We start from the raw sequence: 19,040 nt of genomic DNA, 5'->3' as shown, positions 1-19,040 counted from the left end.
AAGTGTTGCAATTGCTCCCTTTGCAGCCTGGGGAGCAGCAGAGTCCCAAGTCACACAGAGCTTCTGTTCATTCACTGCTGAGCTGAGGGAGGCCAGAAAGCAGTGCCATGACCTGATCCTGAAGCATGGAATTGGCTCACTGGGATGAACAGCAAAAGCTGTTATTCCTTAGGGTGCCATAAAGCTGCTTTCAAGGGAACCCTCCCTGATGAGGGCCATTCTGCCAACTCTTGGCACATGCTGGGGTTTTACATTCTCAAGAGACCAAACAATATTTCAAGGCCAGCTTGTGCAATGTGAAAGGCAGTGATAATCAGCCTGGGCATGGGCAGGGAAACCCCCAGGAAGGGGCTGAGCTGAGTGTTGTGTCCACAGTGAAATCACTGCCTTCCTTTCCATCCATGTGTGGTTGAGAGGAGCCTTGGCTGGGGCTGGGCCCTGCTCTGGTGCCCTCAGTCACCTCAGGGCCCAGCAGGGACAGGGACCTTCCTCAGGGACAAGAACCATCTCTAACTCAAGTGTGCACAGCCTAATGCAGCTTGAGCCCTTGTTTGGGGCATGTGGATGACTCCTTTGTGAAATAAAGGCTGAGAGGGATTAAGGGAATTGTGAGAATCCAAGAAGTAAAAGAAAAGCAAAAAAGGAGAAAAAAGCTCTTTAGTTTCAACACCTTCAAATACAGCTATCAAAGGGGAAATCTAATTGAAATTGTCAGTGTTTGTTGAAGTCTGAATTTGCTCAATGTTGCAGGTGTGAAAGAGAACAGTTAAAATAATGTAGGGAATTGGGAAATATTTTGAACTTTCAAGGTTGATTTAAGCTGTATAAATACGTCTTCATTTCATCTGCCGCTTTAGGGAACTACCACTGTAAGAACCTCCAGTGCAACAAATTTTAGCATTTAGAGTTTTAAAATGTCAACACTTTTCATTCCTATTTGCACAGGGAAGCTTTGCTTTCCAACACTGTTTATTCCAGACTGGGGAGAGGGTCAATGGAAATGTCTTCTTTTTTTGAAGCAGTTTGTGCCAAGCTGAGATCAAGGTTGAGACCGGAAAGATATGATTTTCTGCATTTGATATAGAGTTAAAATTCTTGGAAAAGCCTGAAAATCTCCTGTTGTCAGGACTAGATTTTAAACATGGATTTCAGAAACCACTTTCTTCCCTGGTGTGGCCATACATCCCCTTCTGCTCAGCCCCTGTGGTCCAGCCATTGCCCAGCCCATCTGTGGGGGGTTCTGCTGCAAAGACAGCACTTCTAGGATGGCATTTTTGGTGGGTGAGTGCAGCTTTAGTGTTTGGGGCATAATCATTCTTGATTACTGATTGCAGTGTGACATTAGCACAGCCAGCCCTCGTGCCTCTGCCTCCTGAGGTGCACCCAGCTGCCTCTAGGCTCTGTCAGCACAAATACAACTTCCATTAACATTCATCTGGCAGTTCTCTTCCTCATCTGTGGTTGGTTTGTGGCTGCTGCATGTCTCCATGGAGCTGGGAGAGCCAAATCTGAGGAGTGAGGAAAGGGGAAGGGGGAGATTTCTGTGAGCTTCAGTCTGTGCACAGCACAGGCAGTGCTGGTGATGGGGTGACACAATTGCACAAATAGCCAGAGCTGCATTCTCACAGCAGCCTGAGGTGCTGTGCCCAGAAGGAGGGGCAGGAGCTGAGTGCAGTTCCCAGCAGGAGAATGAGAGTCACACAGGGAGGGTTCAGCTGAGAAAGTGTCACTTTGCTTGGTTGCATAAATAAGTCACTGTGTCCACTGGGCATTTGTGTGGAATTGAGGTTTCTAGGAATGAACTGTTTATTTCTGGTGCCACATTCATTTAAGCTGTTCCAGACTTCTCATGTTCAACAGGCAGCTTGCAGACAGGAAGAAATATATCTGGGTTAAAAGAAGCACTCAGCAGCCAGCCTCTGTGGGTGATATCCTGCCAATTGCTCCAGAGCCCTGGGACGTGGGGAGGAGCTGAGGCAATGCCTGTGAAAGCACTGAGGCAAGGAGCACTCAGCAGAACTGGGACCCAGCCAGGGCCAGGGCTGAGGATTGCAGTCTGCAGGCACAGGTACCGGGCTGGGGCTGGGCAGGGCCAGGACAGTCCCTGGGAGAGCAAAGTGTGGGCAGGAAAACCTGAACTCTCATTTGGCCTGGAGAATCTGTGCAGGGAAAGGCTACAAAGCCCCAGTGCAGGTGATTTATCATTAATCAGTCACACTCTGGCATTTCTATGGCTGTTACCTGGATAGGTAGCTTTAGTGGAAGTGATTGTGCTGTAGCAGGGATCTGGCAATGCATGGATAAAAAAATTGTCCAATTATAAATATGAAGACCAGAAAAATCCTAAGAGTCTTCCTTCACATACACCAGTGTTGTATTGAGTACCTGAGGTGCTGTTCCATACTGACAGTGCTCTCCATGTGAGTAGGAAGCCAAGCAGAACAAGGACACTGTGTCAGCACTTGTGGCTGGAGAGCAGCCGGAGGTGGTGCTGAGAATTCCTTGGGCTGCTTTGAGTGCTCTGTGCCCCTGCTGGGCTCTGTGCCTGCTCCAGGTCAGCTTCTCCTCTGGGGACAGTGAAGCTGGGGTTTGTCCCTCAAAGGCTGAGGGGCTGCTGCAGGAGCCCTGCAGTGCCTGGAACCCCAGGCAGTGCCATGGGCACAGTGTGTGCCCTGAGGGAGCAGGGGGGGACAGTGAAGTTGGGGTTTGTCCCTCAAAAGCTGAGGTGGTGCTGCAGGAGCCCTGCAGTGCCTGGAACCCCAGGCAGTGCCATGGGCACAGAGTGTGCCCTGAGGGAGCAGGGCACCTCCAGGGCAGGGAGCCAGCACAGAGAGGAGGGTGCCTGGGGGAGCCTGCCCTGCTCAGCTGCCAGCAGGACCAGGTTTGGGACCTGTTTCAGTGAAGATCTTGCCCCAGGTGCAGAGCTCAGGAGCTGCTGGAGCCCTGCAGGCTGAGCACAGAGTGTGCAGTGATCATTCCCTGTGAGCTGGTGTCCCCCATGCATCCCAGTCATGTCTCTGCCCAGCATCATCCATGCCTTCATCTCCATTCCTTAGGGGCTGGCCCTGCCACCTGGAGCCCTTTCCAGCAGCTCAGGTGGTGTTTAGGTGATGTTGTGATCCCTCAGCATCAGGGGATGTTTAGCAGGAAGGCTCACTGTGCTTGACCCATGCAGTTCCTGAGGGTGGTGTTCCTTCCAAGGAAACCAGGCCAGGTGTGTCAGAGAGCCCTGAGAGCCTCAGTCAGGGATGTGCCAGCTCACAGCCTTGGACTGGGACCCTTCTGGAAATGCTCTAGCTCTGTGACTGAATATTTAACATTAGTAATTAATGATTCCTGCCCCTCTGCAAGGGTCTGACCCTAAAGGACCTCACCTGGGGACTGTAGGAAAGCACACATGGTCTGAGGTGCTGGGATCACAGCTTCTGCTCCAGGGCACTGGGGCTGGATGCAGACAAACCCTGGTTGCTCAGGGGGCAGCCAGCACCCAGCTTTCAGTCACACTTTACAGAAAGGCAGCCTGCAAGGTGTGCTGCATAGGGAATGTGCATTCTCAGCCTGAAGTAACTGCACAGCTTAGGAACTCTCCTTTGGTATCCAGGGAAAGTGAAACATCCTGGTTTTCCCTGCCAGTTTTAGTTTAAAGAAGCTGCATGTTGAAACTGGGAATTTGCATCTGGAGCACCAAAGAAAGACTTTGTAAAGGGTTTCTTGCCCCATGGCTTTTCTTTGCTGGCCTCTCCCCTTGTTTCCATTGCTGTAGCATTGAGTGTGTGTTAAAATCTCTGGACATTTTAAATTGGACAGGAAAGATGCAGAACCCTGGCCATGAGAAATTGGGCAAGGGAGAGAAAATGGACATGTTGGACTTGTTGGATTTTGTGTTGAATGGATCTCCCATCCTGCCCTGCCCTGGATAACTCTGGAAGTGTGGAGTAGGGATAAGGAGCAGGGAGCAGATGGGCAGAGCTGTGTAGAATGCAGTCTCTGCCAGTCTCAATATTTAAATCTCTTTCTTTTTTGCAGAAACCGCAAGTCCCCTGATTTCAAATCCTTTCCCGCTTTTACGAAGTAAGTGTGATGGATGTCTGTGGTGCAAGAGGCAGGGACTGCCCTCCTGCAGCCCTGCTGCCCTGCCCTCTGAGCAATTTTCATTAATAAATGCTTTTTTATTATGAGTCCAGGTGTCAGAGAATAAAATGCCTCACTTCTGTGGCTCTGATGTCAGATTTAAATGCAACAGAAATCCTCCAGGGTGTTTCTGTGCAGTCTGGGGCTGCCAAATCACTTCATGTTCAGTCTTCAGGGAGTTTTTTGTGAGCGTGTTTTGAGGTCAAGATTTGAAAATGGCCCCATATTTGAGTTACATTTGCACACAGAAAAACTTGTGGTGAGGGCTCAGCTCAGTAAAGTTCCTGTGGCCTGGCATTGGACCCTGGGAGTGAGCAGGGCTGGGATGGGTGGACAGGGGGTGTCTGCTGCAGATTCTGCCCTGTGGCCTTGATGTTTCAGCAGGTGGAGCTTCTTCCCTTGCCTTGCAGTGTGTTTGGTTGCTGGCACTGGCTTTGGGGTGATTTGTGCCAGCCTGGTGGTGTGGGCCAGCCCTGAGTGCCACACCCTGAGGAGGAGGATGCTGTTCTTCCTCCTCTTACAAACCTGAGAGAGAAGCAAGGGCTTTATTGAGAACATGAGTTCATGCAGGAAGAGAAATCCAATTAATGCCCAGATATTTGACAAGGGTGGTGAATTTGGGACTCCTCTTTTGCAAGCATACTCCAGAGCACCTTGTTACCTCTTGCTGTTTGAGCTGGCTGGAGATGACAGAAGGTCTGTTTTCAAGAAGCTTCCACTGATTTTGGGGTGTGCTGGTGTTCTTGTAGGAGCCTGCTGCTGGTTCTCCTGCCTTGTCTTGTGGGTTTGTGTCAAAGGGGAGGTGCAATTCACTGCTAGTAAAGCTAAAGCCAATGGAAATATTGGGTGGAAATGCTGAGAAGTTTTCCTCACAGTTGTTCTGCATTTGTTTTTCACCAAGATGTGGACAGAAGTGTTGAAATGTGGGTTTTCAGTGCTGAGGGAAGAGCAGCCGTGGTGACACCCTGCTGGGTGTCTGTCACTGCACAAGCACCTCAGGGCACTTGCTGAAACTTTCTGTTAAAGCTCTCAACTCCTGCTCACTCCTGGCTTCAGACCAGGCTCTGCTGTTTTCCCTGGCTTAGATGTGGCAGTGAGAGTTAACATGGCAATTAGAGTGATTTATTTAACCCAAGCACAGGCACTGCTTTTGCTCTGCCTTGCCTCACACAGCTGGGGCCTTGCTCACTGGGTAAAGCACTGCTAAAAGGCTCTAATTATAGCCTTGGGGAAAGATGTTTTAAATTGTGCAGCCAGATGTGAGTGTCAGTTCTGTGTGGCTCAGGACACTGAAGAGGTTTAACAGCTGCTGGTTGAAACTGCTCCCAGAAAACCCCTCCACAAGCACAGGGGGCTTCCCTTGTGCCACCAGCAGCTGGGAGCAGAAGGACAGAGGGCAAAAGGGGAGAGCTGGGGCCCTTTGCTGAGCTCAGCAAAGGGAGGGCAGATCCCTAAGGCTGAGTAAGGAAGAGCTGAAATTCCCAGGGGAAGGACAAGCAGAGGGCCAGCAGTGGTGGGAGAGAAGGAGAATGGGGCACAGCTGTGGCTCAGATGGGTGTGCAAAGTTTGGGCAACTTTTCCAGTTCATGGTCAAGAGAAATCAAAGGGAGGAGGATTGACTGGATTAGCAGCCCAGGTGAGCAGACTTTTCCCTGGTTTGGGATACAGATTGCCTCTTTCTTCTCTCCACCTTCCAGATCCCTCTTGCTCTTGTAGCCCTGGCACATCCCACCCTCCCTGCAGCCAGTCTGACTGTTCCAGCTCTGCATCTGGAGCATGAGGGGCTCAGAGAGCTCTGGGAAGTGAAGTGAGTTCATTCATTGCCCTGAGGATTCTGCACATCCTCCCAAGCATCTCTTCCCCTGCTCCCAGGAAATACTTTGGAATTGTTGGGTGAATTTAAATGTTATGCTTATTTTTAATGTAGCTCAGTTTTATTTGTGGTAAACTTAGACTTCTGTATGTCTTTGTGTCAGAATTATTTAGAAAATGCTTTGGCATTTTCAGAATATGACATTAGCTTTTGAAATAGGTGGTGATTTTGTTTCCAAATTTGGACATTTCTGGAGTAGAACAGAAGGGGTATCTTTTGGAACTGAGATGAAAATCAACACAATTTTTCTGAGAAGAATCACAAATGAGAGATTTTACCAGTTCACTGGGTAGCCAGAGATTTGTGGTGCCAAAGGGAGGAGTTTGAGATGAAGAGCTGTGGAGACCTTGGTGGTCACAGCCTGCTGGATTGTGGTGGTTTGACAGGAAATATGTTTTCTGAGATGCTGTAGTTAGGCTAGTGAGTGCTCAGATTTTAATATTGGCACTTGGTTTTGCAGATGGGAGAACCCAGAAGAGACTGGGCAGGGGTGAGGGGGAGCCAGGCAAGGAGAGAGCTAGAATGATATCTCAGGTTTGTGCTGATACAATACCTGAGAATACAGCAGGATGGAGGTGAAGCAGCTCAGGGAGAAAAAGTGAGCTGAGCAGGAAATGTGAGTGCAGCAGGAGAGCAAAATGAGTGTGGGAGATGTGCAGCTTGGAGAGTGCTGGCTGATGGGGGTTTGCCTGCTGCTGGGGCTGTGACTAAGCTGTGCTGTGTGCTGGATTCTGCTCCCAGGGCAGCTGGGGCTGTGTGGGCACAGAAGGGCCCTGGCCCTGCCCTGCCTCCCCTCTGCACTGCAGGCAGGGGGGCAGCAGGGAGAGCAGTGAGTGCTGAGGTGTCCATGGCACAGGAGAGCTGCCAGTGCCCAGGGGACGGTGGGGTGACACCTGGGCTGGCAGCACTGACGGGTACAGCAGGGCCTGCTCTGCCCTCTGCTGAGGGGCAGGGAGAGAGGGGCACACAGCCAGGGGCCTGTCAGCAGCAGGCAGCAGGCTCTCACAATGTGGCTGCTTTCATTGAAATATTCACAGGTTAATTTTGACCCTTGGGCCCCCTGGGTTTGAGGCGTTCCCATCTGAGCAGTGTGGGCTCCGTGAGCAGCACAGGCACACAGGTGTGTCTGTAACACAGCTCTTTGGCATTGAAAAACAAGCCCAAGAGGGATGGTTTGCACCCACAGGGAGCCTTCTCCTCTCTGACAATTAAAAACAAGTGGAAACAATTGGATTGCATTGTACCTCTTGTGGCACTGTACCACAACTGCCTCACTGCTGATGATTTCAGCAGACACAGCCAGTCCCTGCTAATTCCCAAGGACTGAAATCCCCATGTGCCACTCAGTTGTTCAAATCTTCTCTTTTTTCCACAAGCACAGTCACTTAAGTACCAAATTTCCAAACTTCCATGCTGCAGCAAGCCCAGGAGCAGCATCACAAGCAGACACAGTGTGTTAAAGCATTGAGCACAACTCCAGGCAGAGCTGGCTCCATCATTCCAGAGGCTCTAGGTTCTCACAGCATAAAAGTACAGCTTATCAGACTTGCTCATGCTCTCTTTTATGTTTTTCCTCACGGATTCCTATAGCCTTGAGGTGAATTCTGGGGTTTTCTCTCTGAGACAGACTTCCCACAAGCTATAGGCAGCCTTGTGCTTCCCTGGGCTTTGGTTCTTCTGTCCTGGGTGCTGGTACTTCTGCTTATTCATTGATTCAGAATATGTTTTTCTCTTCAAACTCAGATCTAGACTTCTGAAATATTGTAGCAATAGACTCTGCTCCATATGTGTGCCCAGCATTTGTATCCACAATTGTTCATATGCCACATGTGTGTCCATTCTGCTGCTCTGGGACAAAATGCCCCAGTGAGAGATGGCAGTGCTGCTGTGGCTGCAGGGACAGAGGCAAACTGCCTTGTTCCCAAATTGCAGCACTGTAGTTTGGGATCACATCTGTCAACCAATGCACTCTACTGATGCTGTTTAGACAGGCAACTGCAAACATTTGCTTTTAGGTTAATTCAGTGGAAGAAATGCACTTTCAACATAGAACAGGGTTAAATGCATCTTCCAGCTCACCAGGGAGCTCTGCACCCAGCTCTTTCCTCACTCCAGCTCGTCCATATTGCTCTGGCACATGGCTCTCCTGCTCTGCTCTCAGCCTTCGGGCACAGGCCTGGTTCCTGTGCTCCTGCCCTCCACCTCTGCTTCCCTGGCATCCTGCTGCCACCCAGTCCCTGGTGTCACTGCACTTGGTGACAGCCACAGAGCCCCAGCTGAGTTCCCCCATGGCACTGCTCCACCCCCAGCCTCTGACTGCAGCATTTGTCACAGCCCAGTGCTCCTTGTCTCACTCAGGACAGGCAGCAGACACTGGAGTGGACAGAAGTGGATGGAAGATGAGCCCAGCAGGCTTTACTCCCAGCACAAAGCAGCAGGGACACGCTCAAGGCAGGCTGCAGCAGCCTGGGCCAGCCCGCCCTGGCCAGTGGGCAGCCTCCAGGAGAAACCTGTGCAGGACCCTGAGATGCCCACCATGGCCCCAGGGGCTTCCTGTAGTGCCCTGCCCGTGCCCTGGCAGTGAAGTGCAGCAGGAGGAGCTGCCCAGCCCAGCCCAGCCCAGCCGTGCCCGGGCCCTGCCCCGCTCGCTGTGCCCACAGCTTACACACTGAGGTATGCACCTGTGCTGCTTCCTGCAGACTCTGTGTAATTCTTCTGAACTGATTTCTCCCAAACAGAGCCTTACACCTGTGGAGCTTGTGGAATCCAGTTCCAGTTTTATAACAATCTCCTGGAGCACATGCAGTCCCATGCAGGTAAGCTGGGCACTTGGACTCGCTGCAAGCAGAGAATAAATTCTGTGCTGCTGCCTGGTGCTGACCCCAATGTGTGTCTGTAGGGCTCTCAGTGCTCCCCATTCCCACAGCCCCCTCATTTCACTGCAACAAACACAGTCATCCCTCAAAGGCTGGAGCAGAGGCTCAGGGTCTATTGTACATTTTGCTCCTTTCCATAGGGACAGAGGGAGTGTGCCACACTAGCTCAGAGTCCATCACTGCTCATTGCCTTTATCCAGAGCCAGCAGAGAATCCTCACTGTGTAACCTCCTCCAGCAGGTTAAATCCCCCTCATGCCAAAGGGGAGGCTCTCATGGAGCAGGGCAGCAGAGCCTTTGCCCACACAAGTCCTGTCCTGTGCCTGTGTCTCCTGGAGTTCTGCAAAGGACTGAGATGTGTTCTCAGAAGAAGAATTTGCCATTTCAGCAGCTGTGTTCAGTTCCCTCTCAGCTACCTACAAATGAGAATTCTTAAGAGTCATTCCAGTGCTTTGTTTCTAAGTCACTGCTTTTGTTTCCTGTCTTGATACATAAGAGATGGTTTTAAAATTTCAAAGCCAAACCTGTTTCAAAGACAGCACTCAGCATATTCAAACATGTAGAAACAGAATTCATTTTATATTGGCAGATTTATTTACTTTTTTTTTTCCCTCTTGAATTCAATTGAACTAACATGGTTATAAGAACAATTAAATCCTTTGACAGACCTGTGTTCTCCAACAGACAGCTGCTCTGTTGGGATGTAGATGCAGGCCCTGAGGAAAGTGGCATGGGAGGACAAGAGGCTTGAGGAAAAGCATATTTTCCTTTCTGTAATAATGTTAATCAAAGTTCTTATCTTGCTCTTTATTTTAGTTTTAGTTCTAATTTTCATAGTGTCACTTGAGTTCTTCATCCATGAGGTTCCTCTATTCCATCTTAGTTCCTGCTGGCAAATCTTAGTGCAGGCTTTGTGTGTCGTTCAGCAGCTACTTTATTTATCATCTGTGTGATTTACACGAGGCTTTGTGAGCAGAAGGTGTGAGTTTGTGTTTCTGGTAGAGCACTGGGGTTCTGTGCAGTACTGGGACTCTGAGTTCCCTGAGGAGCAGTGGGCTCTGCTCAGGGCAGGGCTGCCCTCACTCCTGCCTGTGCCTCTGTCCTTGCTGTCCATGGCAGTTCTGCTGCCTCCACACTGTTCTGACCATGCTGTTCTTGCTCTGGGCTCTGGCACTGAGATGGAGCATGTGGAGTCACAGCTCTGGGTGACACCGAGCACAGGAGGGGACAGGGGCAACTCACTGAGGGCTGAGCTGTTGCACATTTTAAGCTGGTGCTACCTGCAGCTTCCTCCTTGTCTCTTCTTTACAAGTGACCCATGGGGGTGGTGCTGAGGGCTCCCTGTGAGGGTGGGCAGGCCCTGGCACAGGGTGCCCAGAGCAGCTGTGGCTGCCCCTGGATCCCTGGCAGTGCCCAAGGCCAGGCTGGGCAGGGCTGGGAGCAGCCTGGGACAGTGGGAGGTGTCCCTGCCATGGCAGGGCTGGCACTGGATGGGCTTTGAGGTTCCTTCCACCCAAACCAGTCTGGGATCCTGTGGTTGTTCACCTGGGCTACTCTGGCCACAGAACAGGGTGGAGGGAGCAGTATCTGTGATAGGCTCCTGTCTCATCAGAGCTCTGAATGGGTAAATCCCCTCTGCCTAGCTCAGAATTCTCTTTGTAAACTCTGTTTTCTCCTTGCTCCCTGCTCTGTTTGCAAGTCCCCTCCTGTGCCTGGCTCCTCCTGCTGAAGTCTCACTGGTGCAGTGACAGGGAGGTGTCCGAGGTGTCCGTGTCTCCTTCAGCTCCTTCCTGCAGGGCCCCGAGGCTGTGCCCGTGTCAGGCACTGTCCCCTCTGTGCCTCACAGTGCCTCTCACGGTCCCTTCTGTGCCTCACGGTGCCTCTCACTGTCCCCTCCCTGGCCTCGGGGGTGGTGCCTGGCAGCCCTGTGCTCACAGCTCTCCCCGTGTCCAGCTCTGGGATGAGGGCAGAGCCAAAGCAGAGGCAGGAGCCTGTGGGCAGCGTTGGTGGGTGCCCAGCTCTGGGTGAGCTGTGTCTGCAGACAGCACTGAGGGCACACAGGGCCTGCAGGTGCCCTGGCAGCACTTTGTGCCTTCAGGCTGACAGGGGCTGTAGTGAGGTGAGGGTCGGTCTCTTTTCCCAGGGAACAACTGACAAGGGCAAGAGGAAATGGCCTCAGGTTGTTCCAGGGGAGGTTTAGATTGGAAGGGTTCTCAAGCAGCCTGAGGCCAGGGCAAGGGTGGGGTCACCATCCCTGGAGTGCTCAGAGAACACCTGGATGTGGCATCAGTGGTGAATGTGCTGCTGGGCTGGGCTGATGGTTGGACTGGATGATCTTAGAGGTCTTTTCCAGCCTAAACAAGTCTGGGATTCTGGGGTTTCCATATCCAAGAAGCAGCATTGCCCCAACATCTCTGAAGTGTGGGAGTGCAGGAGCCTTGCAGTGGTCAGCAGAGCTGGTGGCACAGGGTGCAGGGACTGGGGACTCAGGCATGGCAGTGGTTTGTCCCTGCTCAGGGAATGTTTCATTTCTGGATGCAGAGAGGCCACTATGGGTCAAATGCTCCCTCAGTTCACATGTTCAGCAGCCCAGATTGCTTTGTCCTGTCTAATGCAAAGGGCTGATCTCTTCCAGTGGCTGTGCTGCCTCCCCTGGGCCCTTCTCACGAGGGACAGAAGGCAGGGAACGTGCTGCTGGCCTCCAGAAGCAAAATCAGGCACATTCTGGCTCTTGAGTCATTCAGAGGGCTGAGCCCGGAGGCTGGAAGGTAATAAGGAGAGATTATAGCTTCATAAAGCAGCTACACAGTGAGGAGAAGCAATTAGAATGTAAATTGGGTGCTGAAAGGCAGAAATAGAACAGCAGAACACCAGGCAGAGGAATTTGTTCTGTAATTACACTGAACAATATACAGCTTTGACTCCCTTTAGAGTACTTTGTTCAGGTCGAGTGCTGCCATATAATGCCCTTCCTACAATCTAGGCCTGAAAAAACAAAAGGAGGACTAGGCTGAACCTGGATTAAAGGATTGGAGGCATGAAGAAAAATTAAGAACCATGATCTGTGTAGTTCACAGACTGCCTGATAAGGAAGATGAGGCTGAAATGTACAAATCTCATTAATGCCACTCTGAATGCCAGCAGATATTTGTATATAATAAATCCCCTATTATTAGGAAATAGATAAAAGAGTTATGGTGAGGAAATACAGAGGGTTTCTCCCCCTACCCATCCCTCACCAAGACAAGGAGGGCCTGAACCATGAGCAAAGTTATCAGGCAAAGTTATCGAGCATTTTCCTTTGCCCACGCACAGATGTTTGGAGTTGAGGACAGTGGTGACATTGGCTCAAGAGCAATTAGTGTGGCAGATGCTGGGGGAAAGGTGATGTGTCCCACGTGGTCACTGGTGCCCTCTGAGGCCCCTCGTGCTCTTCAATCTCTGCACACCTGCAAAGTTCAGCCTGTGGCTGCAGCTGGGCCTGGCAGCACTCCCTGGGTGCCCAGCCTGGCCAGGGAGCTCCCCGGGCACACACAGGCCCAGGCAGGGCCAGAGGCTGTCCTGGGCCATGTCCTGTCATTGGGGGACTGCCCAGCCTGTGCCAGTGCAGTGCCCACTGAGCAGCCTGTGCCAGGTGCTGGGCACTCTGCAGTGCCTGCAGTGAAGGGCAGAGCTGCTCACCTGGAGAGGAGCCCAGCCCTGGAGCTCCATCACAGCCCTGCTGCTGTCCCTGCTTCCCCAGGCTGCTGGCACACATGGAGGAGAGCAAGGGCAGCTCTGCCCTGTCCTGTGTGTCCTGCTGCCCCCAGAGCAGCCTGGCAGAGCTGTGGGTGCCTCAAGGCACTGCTCCAGCTCGTGTTTCTGTGCCCAGGGCACAGGGCAGGGTCACTGCACTCTGTGCTGCTGTCCCCAGGCTGCAGGGGCTGCCACCTGAGCTGGCAGTCTGCACTCCCTGTAAAATCACTGGAGACTCAGTGACTCCAGGTGAGTTCAGGTGGTTCTCACCATGGTGGTTCTCACTCTAGGAGAGGATCCAGTTCTGCCTGGGTGAATGAATGGCACCCCTGAGTGTAAAAGGAGCCCTAATGGGCCACCTCAAAGAGAGGTGTGTCTGACAGGTGTCCAGAATTAGTGTGATGAATCCAGCTGTGATGAGCAAATGGCCTGTTCTCTTTTCCTTGGTTTTATTTCCATCCTTCTGCTCAGCCTGGTCATCAGTCTCTCCGTCTTCCTGCTTCCTCTTCCAGCCCATTTCACTGTGCACTGTTCCTTCACAGCCTGTTTCACAGCACCATTTCATACTGAAGCACACTAAGAACTAGAGAATTTCCTCTGGAGGGTGGGGAGAAATTCTTGGGGCACAGGAGAGGAAAACACTGATACAATACAGACTTGACTGATCTTGCTTGCATTTTCTTGTAAGGTCCCATCAGACTGGCAGCCAGAATGTTTAGCCCAGTTACACACACAGAAGTGGGAGCACAAACACAAAGAATTTGGGGGCACTTGGTGTCTGCAGCCTCAGGGTGGGATGGTCTTTGGCCCACACTCCAGAGACTTTGGCTTTGTGTTTGCAGCAGGGAGAGCCCCAGAGGAGATGGGCCCTTGCCTCATGGAGAAGAAACCAGACCTGAAGTTTGCAGTGAGACCCTTGGATCCAGAAGAGCTGAGCACAGCTTGCAAACCAAAGTGCTTCCCAGAGAGAACAGGGCAGCCACCTGCAGTGCAGGAAGAGGCAGGGAGGGGACAGATGGGTCAGTGTCTGTTCCATCTCATTTTGGAAGCAAATGAATGGCCCAAGTCAGGCTGAGCTTCCATTGCTCCTGGTGTGCAGCTTCAGCTCCTGAGGAGACATTCCCCAGGGTGTGCTGATGGCATCAACGTCCCTGGTGCACAGGAAGAGATGTGGCAGGATGTGGCACATTTCAGCCACGTTTTGGGGAGCGATAGGTTGTGAGTCCAAAGACACTTTCAAGGTGCCTGAGGGGGCTGTGTGAGCTCACTGAAAGCTGCCTAAAAGCCACAGAGAGTGTAGTGGGTTGTTGTCCCCTTAGTTAGAGGAGCCCTACATAAATGCTGAGCAGTTGAGTGGTTTCCTCTTCTTTGCGCTTTAAGCATTATATTGTGCTTTTAACCCCTCTCTGTCTCTTGCCTCGCAGCTGACAATGAGAACAACATTGCCTCCAGCCAGCAGCCCAGGTCACCTCTCCCCGTGGTTGAAGAGAAGTGGAAGCCCCAGCTCCAAAGAAATAACGCCAACAACAGTACGTAGCAGCTTCTCACTTTGTCCCTGTCCAACAGGAGCCTCAGGGGAGCAGCAGTGATGGACACTGCACAAAGCCCTTGTCCTCACCAAACTGTATTTGATTTCACCTTAAATCATGTCCTGCTTGGCAGAGCAGAGCACCCTTTCCCACTACAGGAGTGCAACAAAGAACCCTGGGGTGGTTGGAAAGGTTTGTGAGGAAGAAGCATTTGGTAGCTCCTGGAAGAAGGTAACTTCTGATCCAAGGTCAGACTTTCTGGCCTGGAGTTAAAAATTAATCCAGTCATCATGGTGTGACATAGGCACAGGGTGCCCAGAGCAGCTGTGCTGCCCCTGCATCCCTGGCAGTGCCCAGGGACAGGTTGGACAGGGCTTGGAGCACCCTGGGACAGTGGGAGGTGTCCCTGCCATGGCAGGGGTGGGACTGGATGGATTTTAATGCCCCTTCCAACCCAAACCAGTCTGGGAATCTGTGATTTGATGTCCATCTTTCCATCTGGGCTGAGCTGTGACCATCCCCTCAGCAGGGACAGGATGCAGATCTCCTCCCTGCTGCTGTGACAGGAGCACGGCCTGTCTCTGGAGGTTCCTCAGTCCAGAAACCCTGGGGGAACAAACCCAAGGTTGGAGTTGTCTCTTCCATCATCTGGGCATGTCCCTCCTCTCTGGGGGCTCTGACAATTGTTCTGTGCCTTGTGCTCTGTCCTGCCGCGGTGTTGCTGACCTGGCCCTTTCTGTGCCCGCTGTGTTTCCCTGCAGCGCCGGCGAGCGGCTCTCTGGGGAACAGCGCCATCCCGGAGAAGGAGCGGCAGAACATCGCCGAGCGCCTGCTGCGGGTCATGTGCACCGACCTGGGCGCGCTCAGCGTGCTCAGCGGCAAGGAGTTCATCAAGCTGGCGCAGACGCTGGTGGACAGCGGGGCTCGCTACGGTGCCTTCTCCGTCACCGAGATCCTGGGCAACTTCAACACCCTGGCTCTGAAGCACCTGCCTCGGATGTACAACCAGGTGAAGGTGAAAGTCACCTGCGCCCTGGGCAGCAACGCCTGCCTCGGCATCGGGGTCACCTGCCACTCGCAGAGCGTCGGCCCCGACTCCTGCTACATCCTCACCGCCTACCAGGTGGAGGGCAACCACATCAAGAGCTACGTCCTGGGCATTAAGGGCGTGGACCTTCGAGACAACGGTGATTTCATCCACCACTGGGTGCAGAACGTGCTGTCGGAGTTTGTGATGTCGGAGATCAGGACGGTGTACGTGACCGACTGCAAGGTCAACTCCTCGGCGTTCTCCAAGGCGGGCATGTGCCTGCGCTGCTCGGCCTGTGCCTTGAACTCGGTGGTGCAGAGCGTGCTCAACAAGAGAACGCTGCAGGCTCGCAACATGCACGAGGTGATCGAGCTCCTGAATGTCTGTGAAGACCTGGCGGGGTCCACGGGCCTCTCAAAGGAGACCTTTGGCTCCCTGGAAGAGACCTCCCCGCCGCCCTGCTGGAACTCGGTCACCGACTCCCTGCTGCTGGTCCACGAGCGCTACGAGCAGATCTGCGAGTTCTACAGCAGGGCCAAGAAGATGAACCTCATCCAAAACCTGAACAAACACCTGCTCAGCAACCTGGCAGCCATCCTGGCGCCAGTGAAACAGGCTGTGATCGAGCTGAGCAACGAGAGCCGGCCCACGCTGCAGCTGGTGCTGCCCACCTACGTCAAACTGGAGAAACTGTTCACTTCCAAAGCCAACGATGCTGGCGTGGTCAGCAAACTCTGTCACCTCTTCTTGGAGGCGCTGAAGGAGAACTTCAAAGTTCACTCGGCACACAAGGTAGCCATGATCTTGGACCCTCAGCAGAAGCTGCGGCCCGTCCCGCCCTACCAGCACGAAGAGATCATTGGCAAGGTCTGCGAGCTCATCAATGAGGTGAAAGAGTCCTGGGCAGAAGAAGCAGAATTTGAACCTTCAACCAAGAAGCCTCGTGCAGCAGGGGAGGCCACAGCAGCTCAGGAAGAAGATTGGTTTGGGAAAAGTGAAGTCTATGATTATTTGCAAGAACCTCTCTTCCAGGCCACCCCTGACCTGTTTCAGTACTGGTCGTGTGTTACCCAAAAGCATACAAAACTAGCCAAGCTGGCCTTTTGGCTCTTAGCAGTGCCTGCTGTGGGTGCCAGGAGCGAATGTGTAAATATGTGTGAGCAGGCACTCTTGATCAAAAGGAGGCGGCTACTCAGTCCAGAAGACATGAACAAACTCATGTTTTTGAAGTCCAACATGCTTTAAGACTTTAATTAACAAAACTTTAAAACACTGTTCCAAACAAAGAAAAAGAAATTTAAGTTCTAAACACTGTGGACCTCATTATGAATGCCCCTGGAAACCAAGTGCTTTTTTATATATATATAAAAATATAAATATATATAAAATTAAGTTTGAAAGGAAAGCTGAGCACAGGAGAGAGACAGCCCTCTGCCAGGAATGTGCTGCTTTCCATAGATAGTGTGTGGACTTGACAGACTTTCTAATGTTTTCAAGTGGGCAGACGAATGGGAGGCTGATGTTCTAAAGTCTTCAGGCAGCTGAGATCTAAAGTGACTTGAAGTTTCTTTTGTTTCTCCTCCACCCCACCTTTCCTCTTGTCCCCTGGGCCATCTTGCCATGGATAATCAGACTCCATTGACCAGACCAGTTCTGCACTGGACTTTGCTCCTTTGAATAACTGTACACCTTGAGGGCACTTGGCTGCAGCCTTCTTGGCATGGTGCGTGAATCAGGGCAGCTGTGTTCCACCAACACCGGCATCTTTAGAAATCAGGAAGGGAGGCTTTAAGGTTTCTGATTCTTGATTTTATTTTTAACCTTTCCATATCCTTTTTTTTTCCAAAAAACAAAACTTACTCCTCTGTCTCTACTCCCAGTTTTGAGTTTAACATGGCAGCAAGTGATTATAAGTTTGATTTCAAACTAAGAGAAATGGTTCATGGCAGAAACTGTCAGAAGTTGTTACGTTTCTTGGCTTTATATTTTTTTACAGCAGAACTTCTTTTCTGAACTCCTGGTGTTAATTATCTTTTCTGTGAATTTTGTACATCAAGTGTTCTCAGACTTGTTCTAGAGTAGTCCATTTGCAATTAAATGATGTTCTTATGGGAACCTCAGCAGTTGTTTATGTGGCAAAGCCTAGAAACCAAGAAAAGCAAATGGTGACAGCACAGGTGGCTTGTGGGCCACCAGTGAGCTTGCCAGGTCTGCCAGAGAACCCTTGTACCTAAAGATTTTTGTTTAGAGGTGTCTCAGTGACACACAAACCACCCTTCCCAAGGCCAAGGACAAACCAAGGTGTATGATTTTTCAGGGGAACAAAGCTCACCAGTTTTGTCAAACTGGGGTTTGAAGGAAGCTTAGAGAAGTGCATGGGCTCAAAGATCCTTCTGAATGTAAGTGCTCCTGATTGAGTGCAAAGAATATCTTCCCCTTTTTGTTTGGAATGGTTTCCTCTAGTGGCACGAATGTCTTTTTGATACCTACAGTGCATTACACTACTTGTTCTGTTGCTGACCTGTTCTGGCCAGGAAGGCCACGGGCCCCGAAACGTTCACACGTAACTGGCTCACCCCAAATGCAATTAGAGATCCCCATAACCCCAAACCATCTGGTCACTCTGCTGTCCCCAAGGCCAGAGCTCCTGCAGGCACAGCTCCTGGGCTGCTGGACAGGCTCTGCCAGCTTTGGTGCCTCTTGGGCAATTCCCAACCTGTGGTGCCAAACTGTGCGTTTTTCACTGCTGGGACTTGTCTCCTGGAGGAAAACTGAAGCAAATTCTTTTTTCAGCAGTCTCTTGGGCTTCCAGGAGCTCTGGAGCTGCGGTCCCAGTGGTGTGGGAGGGTCAGGAGGAGGGACTGGCCCTGCTGAGAGCAGGCTGGAGCCCTTCAGCAGCACGGGGAGTTTGCTGCTGGCTGGCAATGCAGGGGGAAACTGGAGACCCTCTCTGCAGTGCTGCTGTTGAGCAGATGTTAAACCAGGATCCCACCTGCCCAGCTCTGGCTGTAAGAGAAGTTGCAAGTTGCAAGACGTGAGAAATAGCAAACCCAATCTCTCAGGCTTTGTGTGCAGATGCCTTGAACCTCACAGGCACTCCCTGACACTGCACTGCCACAGGACTCAGGGGCACAGTTTGCACACTGGACCCTTCCCCACGCCAGGCTCACGAGGACAGACCTTGGCACCAGCTGTCTTGCCCTTTCCAGCCCTTTCAGCCTTCCATTGCCTTGAGGCTGGTGTTTGGGTTGACCTCTCAGCACTGTTACTGCCATCAGACCAAAACCATTGTCTCCTAAAATGTTAAGTTTTTGCCTAAAGCACACGGCCTGCCACATGAACAGGAGCTGCCAAGGCAGAGGCTCCTGGACTCCTGATTTCCCTGTCAGTGGCTGATGGAGGGGTTGCTGTAGGGCCAGCTTTCCTTCTTGCTGCTTTTGTTTTCTCCTGTACCAATCCTGCATGCCCAGCCAGCAGTGGTAGCACATCAGTTTGCAGGGCAGGAGAAACCTGTGGCAGACAGAAATGAACCCTGAGTGAGTGAGATGTGTGCCAGGCCCACTGGTACCTGACAGCAGGAAAACTTGGCTGGTGCATGTCCCCAGGCAAGATTAGCTGTGGGCACAGAAGGTACCACACAGCTCAGCTGATGGCACAGGGATCAGGATTGGCAGCTCCTTCTCCTAATGGCACGTTACACCTTTTTGTGTGGCTCACCTGAGACCCTGAGAGCTCTTTGGTGCTTAGGGGAACATGCAGAGCCCTTGGATTCCTTTGGAAAGACAGCTCCAGCTCCCAGCCCTCCTTTGCTAAGGGACATGTAGATGATTTCTGTGGAATTTGTGAACTCGGGCTCACGTTGTCTGG

General features: G+C 51.8%; 1 protein-coding gene across 13 annotated transcripts in view; it reads left to right on the top strand.

Moving 5' to 3' along the window:
- ZNF618 (zinc finger protein 618) overlaps positions 1–18,775 on the top strand; it is a 147,874-nt gene extending 129,099 nt beyond the window's left edge. For 11 of the 13 annotated variants that reach the window (XM_074556420.1, XM_074556418.1, XM_074556423.1 and 8 more), the window contains 4 exons: positions 4,027–4,071; positions 8,743–8,820; positions 14,039–14,143; positions 14,905–18,775. In XM_074556420.1, coding sequence (XP_074412521.1) covers positions 4,027–4,071; positions 8,743–8,820; positions 14,039–14,143; positions 14,905–16,418 — 1,742 coding nt within the window. In that variant the 3' untranslated portion in view covers positions 16,419–18,775. The remainder of the gene's footprint in view (positions 1–4,026; positions 4,072–8,742; positions 8,821–14,038; positions 14,144–14,904) is intronic. The other 2 variants (XM_074556427.1, XM_074556425.1) reach the window with 2 other exon arrangements.
- The last annotated feature ends 265 nt before the right edge of the window (positions 18,776–19,040 follow it).

This window comes from Zonotrichia albicollis, chromosome 21 (genome assembly GCF_047830755.1).
Source record: "Zonotrichia albicollis isolate bZonAlb1 chromosome 21, bZonAlb1.hap1, whole genome shotgun sequence".
Lineage (NCBI taxonomy): Eukaryota > Metazoa > Chordata > Aves > Passeriformes > Passerellidae > Zonotrichia > Zonotrichia albicollis.
Note: the sequence above shows the minus strand (reverse complement) of the source record. Positions and strands in the feature narration are given on the sequence as shown.